The sequence below is a fragment of the Cupressus sempervirens genome, chromosome 5 (genome assembly GCF_028749045.1).
Source record: "Cupressus sempervirens isolate cs-2001-9-10 chromosome 5, ASM2874904v1, whole genome shotgun sequence".
Lineage (NCBI taxonomy): Eukaryota > Viridiplantae > Streptophyta > Pinopsida > Cupressales > Cupressaceae > Cupressus > Cupressus sempervirens.
The window spans coordinates 455,500,380-455,515,663 of NC_143122.1; the positions used below are offsets into that span (position 1 = coordinate 455,500,380).

Sequence of the window (15,284 nt, forward strand, 5' to 3'; positions counted from 1 at the left end):
AATTTACAAAGTCCCTTTGGGAAGGTTCCTTGGGAAAATATAAAAAGAGGATTTGAAGCTCATTTAGACATGCTTCTTTAGTTTTCTTTATTGCGGAGTTTGAGATCCTCATTGGAGCAAAACCTCGACGAAAACCCTAAGGGTGGTGAGATATCTACTCTGGCTGATTGCAGGTGGCATCACAAAGGTTTTATACAAGAATTTTATGATTGGAGATTCAATCATTTGTGAAGTCTTGCAAGCACGAAGAGAAGTCATTGCTGCTGGGCAATTTCCAAAAGTCAGCAAGTTGGGCAACAATACACATTGTGATTGGCTAGAACACATTCCATCAGCAAGGTATATGGTCTGTCTCAATTTCTGGACACAAAATTTGACTATTGCCAGGTGTCAGTGTCAAAGATTGCTGGGTGTTCCATTGTAAGATCTAGACATTCAATTGCATGATGAAAGTCAACACCTTTGGGGCCAAGTTCAGATGGTTTGATTATGATACGCTGGCTGTTGGGTGTGAGGAAGAGGACCCACGAGAAGCCTTACGCTGGGACACGTGAAGTCTAACCAAATTACCATCGCAGCTGTAACATGAGCATTTGCAGGAAAATTTCAATATTACCTGTAGAGGCATTTTTAGAGTTAGGTCATTGGAAAGAATTTTCAGAAATCTTGAGTTTTAATGTATTTATTCATAATGCATTGGTGCAAACTATTTGTTATATTGTCCATCAATTATTTGAATGCCAAGTTGGAAGTTATGAGTGTCCATACAGCAGCAATGTGAACCAAAATCCATCAGACATCTGTCATAAAATATTTCAATCTGGAATTTTCTCAGATAAAATGCATGTGAACTGTTTGACAAATGACTAAGCACTAAATATTAAGACAAGTGAAAAAAAAACAGCATAAATGATTAGCTCAGAAATTTAAATAAATAGAGTGCCATCTTTTATTATCAAAATCAAAAAACTGCTCAGCGACTGGATGTCATGACAATCAACCTCACCTGAGCCAGAGCTGGAAGAGTGGGCCTGTTGGTACTTTCAAGAAAACCACAGCAATCCCCTATGGCATAAACATCTTCTGCTGAAGGAACACGTAACCAGTCATCAACACCAATTCTGTGTCAGAAAGCATGCCATTCACAATGAGACGAATAAAATAAGAGGAGGAGGAATCAACCTCACAAAATAGGGGACACCATTCAACTACATACAAAAATTAGGCCTCTCTTTTTTGTGAACATAATAAAATCTATTACACTTATTTTCAAAAGTTGTCTTCTAGTGCTGGGTTAAGGAAAATTCATAGCAAATGGAATGAGGAACCAGTATGTGGAAACAAGAAAGTACCTTCCCCCAGGTGACTTTGGAAGTTTTAATGAACTTGTAAAAGAAGAAGGCCCAACGCCTGTAGACCATATTAACAGACCATAAGGAACCTCAGTATCATCATTGAGAACAATCTTCTGAGATTGTACATCTTTGACAACACCCCGAACAAGCTGAACTCCGGACTGTATAAGATCAGACAATGTTAACAAGTAACATTGCACATAGGTATCAAAAATGTAGTAGAGAATATATCTGATTTCTAATTTTCTACTATTCAGCATGAGTAGATAATTGGTTCATTCTGTGTTTAAAATAAGTATGTCCATCCTTGTAGTTTCTCCTTCTCCAACTGATTTGGTGTCTTGTGACTATGGAGTTGAAGATGGACTGCAAAGGTACTGTAGTTTAACAGATTGGAATCATGGAATATAATTTTTTTTCTCAAAATATCCACATGAGATGTTGTAAAGTACCTTGCTATGATATGATGTCAATATTCAGATTCACCACTTTTACATTATCAAACTAGTAAACTATTACAAAAACAACCGTTGCATTTATTTCTGGTTATCTGGCAAACTTGGTAAGTCCTGAGTCGAGCAAGGCTAAAACAAGGCCTGCATACTTATTTTGAGACTGCACAATTATAAGAGACTCACCCACCATCTCTGAACTCATGATATTTGATGTATAGACTTGGTGTCGCAAACTCCAATTCCTAAAATAAAAGTCACATTCTAAACTATAACAAGCAAAAACATAAAAGATAAAAATCAATGCAAAGAAATAAAAATGATTTAAAAAAACAAACAAGAAGACAGAAGAGAAAGCAAGAAGAGATTTTGGCAAAAGACAGCCAATCAATAACAGCAAGAAACAATGGTCAAAGTGTGAATTTGCAGATTTGGAGCATATTGTAGTGCATTTGGAGCAGCCCGTGGTGCATTTGAATCACCCCACAGTTTGTTCAGTGAAGAAAATTTAAATGGCTATACCTTTAATTGAATCTTTTCCTTTGTGTTTACCATTCTATTTTACTTTTTTCCTCCTCCTTCATTTTCATTGTTTTCTTTTATTTGGCTTCTATTTTTCCTATACATTAAATAATTCCATCTGTTTGTATCTTTTTTTCAACAAAAAGCAAAAGTTGAAAAAAAATCTTCTTTTTCTCTTGTAGCCTTCTTATAAATTTACTAATCATAAGATCAACACCAATAAGAAAGCATCCCTATTGGAAACATACCAGCCAAATTGCAAATAAAGGGGAATTTGTTTCCAATTATTGTCACACTATAATGTCCCCTTTTTGGGACATTAGAAAAACTAAAAGTTAAATTTATGAAATATTTAATTTGGCTTATAAGAGCTTAATGCAAATTAGTAAAAGGGTTGGTTTATATTAAAGGGGCAATAATAAGAGATGAAATGGTAAGAAGACAAGGAGACAGGGGAGGGGAAGTTGAAGAGTCATGACATTGGACATTAAAAGGAGGAGAGATGGTTTAATTTGCACATGCTTGGATATTGATTTGGTTCGAGATTTATCTTGGAGAAATTAAGGAAGCATCAGCATCTATTCAAGGTCTCAGGACGCAAACCCTCAGGTTCTTCTTGTGTAGATTGGACGTAGTTGCGACTCATCATCTGTGGTGGATTTGCAACGAAGTTCACAGTTGCATTTTTGGTTGTCCAATCTAACCATTATCTTTTTATGATTAGATTGTTATTGTATTGCTAAACATTATAATGCAATAACAATTTCTGAGTATTTTATAATAATTTGCTGGATTTATTGCATGAATTGTAAAAACCCTCACCGGTTCTAACTTGACAACACCAATTTCTTCACTATTTAATTGTTTGACATTTTGTCAAACACTTGGCAAGCAAGGTGTGATAGATCAACTATGTTGTTTTCTGGTGGTATTGACATTTTTTTTTTTAAAGTTCTACGCACATAAGCATGAAATTTGTTGGTGTAAATAAGTATTTACTTATTACACTTACTTAAGTTTTACTTAGGCTAATGCATTATTTAATTATTTTGCATTATTTTATTATTATTTTAGGTGAGACACTTAGGAGTTTGTGTACTCTCATTGAGTTATGCAACTCTAATTATGCACATGGTGTCTACAACACAAGAGTATGCATCATTCACTGAGTTGTCATGATGACAACACAGTTATCCGCACTCCTTATTTAGCACATGTTGTCTACTCCACTGATTTGCATGCTACACCATTGTAGGCTTATCCTCACATCATCGCACTTAATCTCGTGCTCAATGGAGGATAATCCATATCTAGTGGACATGTGCTTGGTTGTATGACATATCATGATGATGACTTCTATGCATTCTAGAAGCTCTTCTGAGGCCTTTATATTCAGGCACTCCTAGTGTACTCTCATCCAGTTATTGAATGAATATCGTCATTCTGATCATACTCTGTCTATTTTGGTCTACTGTGTGCTTGTGTTGAGTTCTTTAGTTCTTGGGTGAATTCTGGCCTAAGCCAAATTCTTACATGGTATAAGAGCTGAGGGAGATTCTCATCACGTAGCCATTCGAGACCGTTCATGCTTCAGCACCTCGACACGAATCCGAAGGATCTGCAGAAATTGGGAGCATCTAGAGCCAGATCTGACTTCACCGTTGCGTCTGAAACGTCAATTCGATGAAGATTGACTATAAACTTTCCTATATTCGGCTAAAGTTGATCGTGAGGCAAAAAAAATTGGCAAATTAGAACCCAGAGGCCCCGATTTGCAATTTGGTATGATCTATTTGATCTGATTATTTAATTTTATTTTCAGATCTGTGTCTCTGTATTTTCCGAATTTGGTATTTTCGGTTAGATAGGCAAGGAAAATATTTTTTTGGCCGAAATCGGGTAGTGTCACCCTAGCTCGGCCCTTTGTTATTATTGGTGGATTATTATATTATTCGCAAGGCATATTATTTACTGTGTGGGCACCTCTGCATACCTCGCAGGCCATACAACATTATCACTACAGAATCCGGCCACGGAGATAGAAACAACTGGCGTCATTATAATCCGGCACCTCCCTTCAAGGTCAGCGACCCAAGCCAATAATTCGGCGAAGGCTTTGTTTGTATAACCCATGGGGGGTTTTCATTTAAAAGGCGCAGTGAGCGCCTATCCCATGAATGTGGGATTAAAGATTCAAACTTCGGCCCACGCTTTATACAAACCGGCACCCATTTCCGTTCTCCGGCAACGTATCGACGGCAACTGAAAATTCCGGTGGGCAAAACATGAAATCCGGCGCAATAATAACCTCCCGCAGTGCAGGGTATATTCCTTGGTTCCCTGCGCTGACCTGTCAGAACAAGACACGCGACGATACCTCATTCGCCCACCTATTATCACAGTCAACAGTGACTGTACATGCAAGACTGCCTACCTGGCATCCTACTCAGTAGTTGATTCAATGCCCAGTCAACAAATCCGTACTAACACGCAGGTAGGACATGCGAAAATATTTGTACAGTACCATACTACCACATAAGCGCTGATGTCATCCAGTGGGTCCGAATTTCCTTGCTGATGTCATCAATCAACAGTATTAAAATTGACGCCTGTTTGGACGTCATTCCAGGGCGGGTTTTAACTGCTGCGACGGTCATATGACCGTCAAATTTAACCTCGTATTTCACTGATGCAACCCCTCTCCAAATCAATTTTGGTTTTTGCAATCCGACTTCAAGAGGCTATAACTCGCATATCCGAACTCCAAATCAAGTGCAATTTTTTTTGAAATTGGGTAAAATTCTAAATTTTTCAATGGTGCAGCTATTTTCTAGTTTTGGTGCACAGATTGTTCAAAAATTTCATTTTTTGGCGACTGCACCTGAATAATCCTACATTTTGCAACTTCAAAAGCTCCGTACGAGCACGTCTGGAGTCGAAAAGAGGTTCCGTTTTTTTTGAAAGTGCGTATTTTTTCGTCTACTTTCCAGATCTGGCATCAGATTGTAGTTTTGTGTGGACAAAAGTGTCATTTTCAGCATAGGGCCTTTTTTTGCTTTATAATGCTTCAGTATTGTAGCACATTGTAAAGTTTCAGATTCGTACTCTATTAAGAGGTTGTAACAAGTAGAATCAGAAGTCCACGAAGGTCAAAATTGGCAAGTGGCCCATTGTAATTGCACTACTGATAAAGTGCCCAAAGCATCTATTTTGGGGGGGTTTCTTGATTTAGTGAAAAGGGGGGGTGTTCTTGGTGTTGTGTTCTCTCTTTTCTACAATTTTCTTTCATTTTCTACATTATGGGCAACTTTAAGTTTCCTACATTAACTCCTCATAACTATGCTTCGTGGTCAATCAAAATGTTGTACACTTAATGCATAATGGAGTTTCACAATATGTAGATGGTACTCTTTCTAAATCAGCAAGTGATAATGTATCAACAAGTGAAATTTCAAATTGGGTAGCAATGGATAGAAAAGCCCTAGGTGATATATGTTTGGGGGTAGATGATAAAATCATGTATCAAATCAAGAAATGTACTACATCCAAGGAAGCTTGGGATACCCTCGAAAGCCTTTATGGGAGTGTGTCTAAAGAGGATGTGTTCAAAATTGAAGATGAGCTTGTTACCTTAGATCCTAAGTCGTATGACTCCATCCAGGACTTCATCATCAAGGTGAATGAAATAAGGACAAAGCTTATTGATTGTGGGAGTTCAATCAAAAATGACAGACTGATCTATCTCATCCATAACAAGCTGCCATCAGAATATTCCACATTTGCATCTTCTTTTAACACCTCAAAGACTACCTTAGGGTCTGCCTGCAAGAAAGTCACTTTTGATGAATATGCAAAACTGTTGGATGATGAAGAAAAGAAGTTGAAATCAATGGGGATGCTCAAATCACCTCAGTCCAAAGCATTGATGGCCAATGAGGGTTCTCAAAATTCAGCTGGATAGTCTTCAAATAAAGGAAAGGGTAAGAAGAAATGGAAGAAGGACAAATCTGAGGATGCAGAAAAGACAACACCACAATCCAATCAACAAGGCAAGTCCTCAAATTCGAACAAGAAAAGGGACAACAATAAGGAGAAGAAGTGTGCTTATTGCAAGAAAACGGGTCATGAAGAGCATGAGTGTTATCTCAAAAAGATTGATGAATTAACCAACATCATGAATAAACATAATGTTCCATTGCCTAATGCTTATAAGGATAAAGGATCGACTTTAGATTTGAAGGTCAAAGGGCAAGCACTCATGGCTAATTCAAACTCTTCAAAGGAATGGATATTTGACTCAGGTGCCTCATATCACATGGGATCTTCAAAAGAGGATTTTTCTTCAATGAAGGAGTCCAAAGGTACCACACATCTTCATGGGCAATGACAGCAAAATGGAAGTTGAAGGAAAAGGAAATGTGGAGATGGAAAATGGAGAGTTTCAAGAGGTTCTCTATGTTCCAAACCTAAGTTCAAATCTCCTATCAATCTACCAAATCACTCATCTTGGAGATGGACATAGAGTTGAGTTCCTTCCAGACTCGGTTCAGGTGCACAGTCTTAAAGACGATTCCTTGGTTGCAGTGGGGAAAGTGAATGATCACAAGAGGTTGCACTCTTTCTTGCATTTTGTGCCCAAGTCTCCTTCAAAAGCCTTCTTATCACAATCAAATTCAAACATGCAATTATGGCATGAGTGGTATGGTCATCTTGACTATCGCTATCTTCAGCAACTTTGCACATACCAAATGGTGAAAGGTCTACCTCAAATCAACTTTTCTAAGGGTGAATGTTCAACAGATTCAGTGGATATGCATCCAGAGGGGAAGTTACAAAGAGGGAAGTCTTCAAGAGAAACTGGTGTTCTACAGATGGTTCACATGGTATTAGCCGGTCCTTTTGCATTCAGCCAAGGTTGCTACATACTTACCTTAGTTGATGACTTTTCAAGGTTCACTTGGGTCTACTTTCTGCATAGTAAGAATGAAGTGTTGGACACATTTCTCGATTTCAAGGCTCATGTAGAACGGAAAGCCAAGAAAGCCATCAAAGTACTCCGCATGGACAATGGTAGCATGGATGTGAACAGAAGACTTAAGGATTTTTGCAGACATGAGGGCATTGATCTTCAGACTCCACCAGCATTCAGTCCACATAAGACAAATGTTGCAGCTTTGAGGATTTGCACTCTTAAGTCTATGGCAAGTTGCATGATTCATGCCAAGTCTCTCGATCCATCATTAGAAGTCGAAGCAATCTCAAGTGCCACTAACATTCTTAATCGTTCTCCTCATCCAGCCTTAGATGGCAAAACTCCTTTTGAGGCATGGTGCAGCAGAAAACCTATTGTGACACACTTCAGAGCCTTCGATTGTCCTGCATGGGCAAAGAGATCTTCCAGGGGAAGCAAGGTACAGTCATCTCGGCCTTGTACTTTCATTGGTTACGAAGACAATGTGAAGGCATACAGACTTCTAGATCCTGAGACTCATCAGATTTTTGTGGAGAAGGATGTACACTTTGAGGAAAGTTCTCCAAGCTTGTCCTCTACTCCTCTTCGCACATCATACAGTGTGGAAACTGATAGTGATTCCAGCAATAGTACTTCAACAGATTCAGACACGTAGAGTTTCGTCGACAGATACAGTGGGAGGTCACTTCATCAGTTCAATCCACATGCATACATCGCCACAGTGATAGGTCCAGAACAGCAGGGTACATCTAGTCTTCCAGATACAGGTTCAGTGATAGATTTGGGGGACAATATTGATGATTTGCCTCTTCTTCTTGATGCAGAATTACCTTCTTTAGTTGTCACGAGGTTCCATCCGACTCTCTTGTTCATTCTCTACATGATCAATCCTTACAGGTTGAAGTGATTGTGGATACTTATGATCAGCAGTTGCAGCAGGGTTCTTCATCAATTGCAAAGACAAAGAGTTCTTTGGGACAGGTTCTTCAGTCAGTTGAGCAAGTTTCAGAGACATCACTCATCCATGTGATTCTTTCCACACACAGCGGAAGCATCTCATTTGTACCCTTGGCATTGTTTCTTCCTAAGGGGAGGAACACCATTCTGCAGTCTTGGATCAGCTTCTTCATCGGAGCAATCATTGTTCGGCATTCTTCTTTGGGAGGGGGAGCCCATCTTGTCTCTCTTCCTCTTCTCATCATTCTCTTATGTATATATTGGGTGTACGTCATAATGGGGGGGTCTTGATTACTCAATCCATCGATGCATCCTTTTTTATCTCTCTTTTTGGGGGAGGGTTTTTCCCATGAGGTTTTCTCTCTTTCCCCGCTGTATGGGAGATTGCATATCATTATGTACATGGGTACCTAATATGGCCTAGTAGTCGGGACCCATTATGCATTTCATCCTAGATTTTGTAAGCTTAAGGGCATTCCCCTAACTTGCACTTAAGGGGGGGGTGTTGGTGTAAATAAGTATTTACTTATTACACTTACTTAAGTTTTACTTAGGTTAATGCAGTATTTAATTATTTTGCAATATTTTATTATTATTTTAGGTGAGACACTTAGGAGTTTGTGTACTCTCATTGAGTTACACAATTCTAATTATGCACATGGTGTCTACAACACAGGATTATGCATCATTCACTGAGTTGTCATGATGACAACACAGTTATCCGCACTCCTTATTTAGCACATGTTGTCTACTCCACTGATTTGCGTGCTACACCATTGTAGGCTTATCCTCACATCATTGCACTTAATCTCGTGCTCAATGGAGGATAATCCATATCTGGTGGACATGTGCCTGGTTGTATGACATATCATGATGCTGACTTCTATGCATTCTAGAAGCTCTCCTGAGGCCTTTATATTCAGGCACTCCTAGTGTACTCTCATCCAGTTATTGAATGAATATCGTCATTCTGATCATACTCTGTCTATTTTGGTCTACTGTGTGCTTGTGTTGAGTTCTTTAGTTCTTGGGTGAATTCTTGCCTAAGCCAAATTCTTACAAAATCAAAATTCCGAATTGCAATAAAATTTGAAAATGCAATCTAACTCACACTAGTTCTAGAAAACTGAATGTCCACAATTAACTTAATCAGCAAAAACCAAATGCTTATGAGATAAGGAAATCTGAAATTAAAATAGAGAACCTGTTTACAATTGATTCCCTTCAAATGCCACAACTACCAATATTGCTGCCTTGGTAAGATTTGGAATGGATGCTTAAAACCAAACAGCAGGCTGCATTTGGAAGCAACATAGTCACCCAAAGTGGCGTCCAAAATACAACAGCCCGATTGGGTAAATTAGTCCTCCCAAGACGCAATTTGGTTCCCTCCAATAATATGCCCAAGTTTGCAATAACACAGATGCCCAATAGCTGATAACACTAGCACCCAGAATCTAAGAAGTCCAATGCCTGGTGTGCAGATTTGAAACTCCTAACAGAATCTACTTCAATATCCAATAGACTACAAGTTTAGGTGTCTGGAATGCATATAATCAAACACCAAGTTAGAGACCCAAACACCACCATATAGAAAGGAAGAAATTGCGCCACACAGAAGATATCCATGGCGTCTAAATCATTACTTCAGCTTACAGATTCTCCACTACATTCTTTACTTCTCCCAGCCACAGGAAACACAGTATGGGAGATACAATAACTATTTAGAATATGAATAAAATCTCTATACCTCAGCAGTGATTTTGAAACTCCAACTTAATCTCAATTTTCCAAATCAAACCCTTATATTTCAGCAAGGCCACAAAATCCACAAACTCAGAATTATCCCAAAGAAAACAAAAATAGATAATCAAATAAATGGATGCTTTTCTCATCAAATGGGCACATATTTATAATCTCCAAATGACACAAGTTTCCCAAATGAACTCAATTTAAGAAGCTTCCTCCACACAACATTAAAATATAATAAAATGTCATTATAATATAATTTATTAATTGCTTTTGGCTCTCAAAAATGACCTTTCTGCCATAATGTAATATTCTAACACACAAGACCATTGTCCTTGTGCCCACAATTTAAAACTTCTCGACCTAGTTCCAACGAGCCATGATACTGAGGTGACCAACATACAACACCAACAAAAATAGCAACCTCGGCATAGTTAGATGAAAAATTATAATAATACACCTTTGTTGCAAAAACAACTAAAGAAGCATTAGAATCGAAATCTAACAACATCAAAGTAATCCTGATGAAGAAAGACAATGAATAAACCTGATAGGGTGACTAACAATAAATAAATGCTCCCTCCAAGATTCTTGGAGCCCAAACTAGAAATCCTAAGTAAAAACTGAGAACATCACTCAACTCCTCTAACTCAATTGAGCTTATCAGAACCAACAATTGACTTACTATAAATAGTAAGTTCCTCAAACGGATCCAAAACACACCATAGATTGTTGGAAAGCCTATAACCCCACAAATGAAACCCTCAAATCCCATTATCGACTTGTGAGGGTCACGATGGTGAACTGACCAAGCCAACTACAGAAACCTGCTAAAAGTGGGGACATTAAAGTCTGCCCTCCCTAAGATTGCTTGTCCCTACACAATCTCAAAGCAAAATGAACATCACACTCCACCTGGATCTTAAGAGTAGAACTGTGTACTATCCCTACTATGTACAAGCGACTCCTGTAGCACTAGCACCCAAATAACTAATATCAATGACAAAATCATCTGGAAACTAACTATAGGTGTTGATGACAACAACTTATTGGAACTCAATCTAACTGAAATACCAACTTTGTAAACATTTGAGTCCCTATCAAACTGACACTCACACCCAACTGTACTATGGTGATGATAACCAACCATAGTTCCGAGAATCGCCAGAATCGCCGGTTTGGCAATTCGATTCAGGCATGCCGATTTTTTTGGAGCCACTGAATCAAATCAGTGATTTTTTGCCATGAATCGCCAATTCATGTGATTCATACAAAAAATCGCATGAATCAACTCCATGAATTGGCAAAAAGTGAACTCGTTTTTTAATTAAAACACATGTTTTTTAAAAAAAATTTGTCTTTCCTATTTGTTTTAACCCTAAAGGGCCTTCTAATTGTTAAGGATGAGTAGAAGAGAGGAAAAGTGAGAGAGAAGAAGAGAAAAGAAAAACCATATATTTGCAAACAGCAAGAAGGAAGAGCACCAAAGAGATCAAAAGTCCATTTGGGGAGGCCATAAGATTGCATTGGGAGCATTAAGGAGTCAATAGCAACACTCAACTCATTTGCACAAGGTAGGTCTTGAACTTTTTCTGCATGTTAGTGTATTACGCATTCTTTGTTAAATTTTTTCAGTTTTCATTTGCAAATCTTGATTCTTTTTTAGTTTTACTAAATTGCAAAGTAGGGTTTGTTGTTTTGTAACTTTTGTTTATTAGTTTCAAACTTTGAAATTTTACTTGAATTTTCTTATTGTAGCAGCCTTAACTTTCATTATCCACAATGGGTAAAAAAGATGAATGTTGAAAATATACTGAAGACTTTCCTGGAAGAACCAAATTTCAAATGAAATGTATGTTTGTAAAGAAATAAATTTTGGTGGTATTTATAGATTCAAATACCACATTGCTACTATACTTGGACATTATATTACAATTTGCACTAAACAAAGTGTTGAGGCAAAACACACTTGTTTAGTGGCATTAGAAAAATATGAACAAGATAAATTGAATAAGAAAAGGCAACTTGAAGGGTTAAGGGCTATTGGCTCCCATAGCTGCATCTGCATCCGCATCAGCATTAGCATCCATAAGTTGTGTTAGAGACAGTTCTTCCAAGCCTCCTTTTCGTCCTAGTTCTAGTGCTCATGCTAGTGCTAGTGCTAGTCGGTCTTATATTGAGTTTGAGTCCAACCTATTGCAGCCTAGAGTGCAAAAGAACATATTGGATAGTTACTTTGTGCCTTGCACTATTCCTGGCTCACAACCCACACTTGAGGGCATGGGTTTGAACAAGGAGATTCATGATGCTCCCAGAAACGAAATTTGCATATTTTGGCACTTTTACAACATTTCATTTGTTGCAGCCAAGCAATTGATTCTTTTTTCTTTGCTTTCTTTAAGGTTAAAGTAAAATTTTAATTATATCTACTTGTTTTATGATTCATTGATTATTCATAGATTCACTTTACAAGCTTACATAATTATTTTTCATCTAAATTTCTAATTATAATCTATTTCTAATAGGGCTCCTTATTGGCAAAACATGATAGATGCAGTTGCTTATGGTCCTGGGTTTAAAGCCCCAACTGAGGCTGAGTTAAGTGGATACATCTTGGATGAAATGGTAGATGATATGAAGGTTGAGCTTGAGGACCACCGAAAGGAGTGGATCAAAAAGGGTTGAACCATCATGATTGATGGTTGGACAGATAAGAGGAATAGAATACTCCTCAATTTTTTTTTCCTGTGGAGGTAATTGATCATTCTACTTTCCTATATACATTGTGAATTGTGAATCGTGATTGAATATTTCAAATTTTGATTTGTTGATTGCTAATTTGTTGATGATCCATGATAATTCATTGTTTTGTAAGATATAACACGTTCCTCAAATCCATTGATGCTTCCGCTCATATCGCAAATGTCACATACTTATGTGAGGTTATTAAGGAGTCATAGCAAAGGTGGGGGAACAACATGTGGTGCAAGTGGTGATGGATAATGCAACAAGTTATGTTGTTGCAGGTGAATTTTTAAACTTTTCAAGTTTTGAAAATAAATTTATTTGAATTTTGAACTTTTTCTAATTCTAAGTTTCCTAATATGTTTGAATTTCTAATTAACTTAAAATTGTTGTAGGTAAACTTTTGATAGAGAGGCACCTCACCATATTTTGGTCTCCTTGTGCGGTACATTGCCTTGACCTCATGTTGGAGGAAATTGACAAGCTTGAGTGGGTAAAAAAAAGTGTTGAAAGGGAGAAAAGTATATGCAAGTTTATCTACAATCATTCATTTGTCCTTAGCATAAGGAGGGACTACACATGAGGCAAGGAGTTAACTCATCCAAGTATCATGAAGTTTGCCTCGAATTTCATCACACTATAGTCCTTGTTGACATCAAGGGACGATTTGAGGAGAATGTTTGTTGGGCAAGAGTGGATTACATCTTCCTATGCCACGACCACTGCAAGGGTAGATGTGGTGAATTGCATCTTTGATGATGATGGTTTTTGGAAACCTGCTAGAGAAATCCTGAAGGTAAATTTATTGCAATTTAACATTTAGTATTAAATATTTATTATTTGATTGTTTAATGATTTAGTTTTACTTTTAGTTATATTATTTTATATTTAATGATGTGGTGAATTGCATCTTTGATGATGATGGTTCTTGGAAACTTGTTAGAGAAATCCTTATGGTAAATTTATTGCAATTTAACATTTAGTAATTTACAATTTAGTATTTAATATTTATTATTTAATTGTTTAATGATTTAGTTTTACTTTTAATTATATTATTTTATATTTAAGTTTTGACTCAAAAAAAAATTTTACATTATCTGCAGGTCACTGAGCCCTTTGTATCTCTCCTACGAACTGTTGGTGGGGAGAAGCTCTATTTGGGCTACATATATAAGGGCATGGATAGGGCCAAGGAGACCATTAGAGCCTAGTATGCAGGAGTGCAGAAGAAGTATGCCCCTATTTGGGAGATCATTGATAGGAGATGGCAGAATCAGCTCCACCGACCTATCCATGCAATAGCTTATTTTCTGAATCTGGCATTTCATTTTCGTCCTGACTTCAAGGCAGATGAGGAGGTTCTCACCGGCTTATATACAGTGATCCAAAGGTTGAGTAGTGATGAGGATATTACAGTTACAACCATTGAGCTAGACAAGTTCAATAATAAAGAAGGGTCACTTTTCTTTGATAGGATGGCAATAGATGCTCAAACAACAATATAGCCAAGTAAAAATAATATATTCATGAATCTTAAGCTTGACTTATAAGTTGTGCATTTTATTTGTTGATTATGTAATTTTAAAGTTGTAAGGAGACTAATTGTTTTTGTTTTCCCTTATTTCAGATAGATGGTGGAAAATGTTTGGGCCCACAACCCCAAAACTTCAAAAAATTGTCATCCGTATTCTGACTTAGCCAAGCAACGCTTTTGGATGTGAGCACAGTTGGTCCACATTTGAGCACAATCACTCGAAAAGGAGAAATAAGTTGACTATGCAGAGGTTGAATGATCTTTTCTTTGTTCATTACAACCTTCATCTTAGGATCAGATAGATTTTGGGCGCTGACTCCTCTCTAATCATTCTGGAGAAGATTAATCCAGAATCAGAGTGGCTCACTGAGGTTGTGGATCCAGTCTTCACTATGGAAGACCATGAGTGGGTTGACCAGGTCAATAGAGAGGTTGATACTGTGGCCATGGTAGAGGAGGCAGCTAGAGCACATTTAGGCACCGGTAGATGCACACGCACACACACAGACCCAAGCCATAGTGATGTTGTTCATGAGCCCATCTTACATGCAAGGGTCATGGCTCGACAGTCCTCTAGGACCTACCTTAGACGCCTTTCTAGAAGGCAGGCTGGATACATAGAGGCTGAGGCTATGACCGAGCTTGAGGATGATGATGAGGCTTGAGCTGGAGCCTTGTTTTTTCATTTTGTTTACAGATATTGATAGACATATGTTTCATGGATCTTCATCTTAGATTCTTACATACATTTATGATTTGATGTCTTATGGATCTTCATCCTACACAAATTCTATGATTTGAATCATTATGATCATATGATTTCTATTTACTTTAGCTACATCCTACAATTTACATTTTACATGTAACATAGTTATATATGTGATGGATTTATCATTTATGTTTCATGTTTATGTATGTTAACTTCTATTTGATAGTGTTTAAGTTATATTCAATAAAGGGTGCATGAAATAAGTTTTAAATTGTTAAAATCTTTAAAT

The 15,284-nt window shown here is 37.5% G+C and overlaps 1 protein-coding gene across 2 annotated transcripts in view; it reads right to left on the reverse strand.

Annotated features, from left to right (window-relative positions):
* LOC149556741 (internal alternative NAD(P)H-ubiquinone oxidoreductase A2, mitochondrial-like) overlaps window positions 1-15,284 on the reverse strand; it is a 217,986-nt gene that overhangs the window by 95,468 nt on the left and 107,234 nt on the right. Inside the window, exons 5-6 of one of the 2 annotated variants that reach the window (XM_089831254.1) lie at window positions 1,353-1,516; window positions 1,007-1,121 (exon numbers count right to left, since the gene is read on the reverse strand). The exons of the other annotated variant lie outside the window; for it this stretch is intronic. Coding sequence (XP_089687380.1) covers window positions 1,007-1,121; window positions 1,353-1,516 — 279 coding nt within the window. The remainder of the gene's footprint in view (window positions 1-1,006; window positions 1,122-1,352; window positions 1,517-15,284) is intronic. 2 annotated transcript variants of the gene reach the window in all.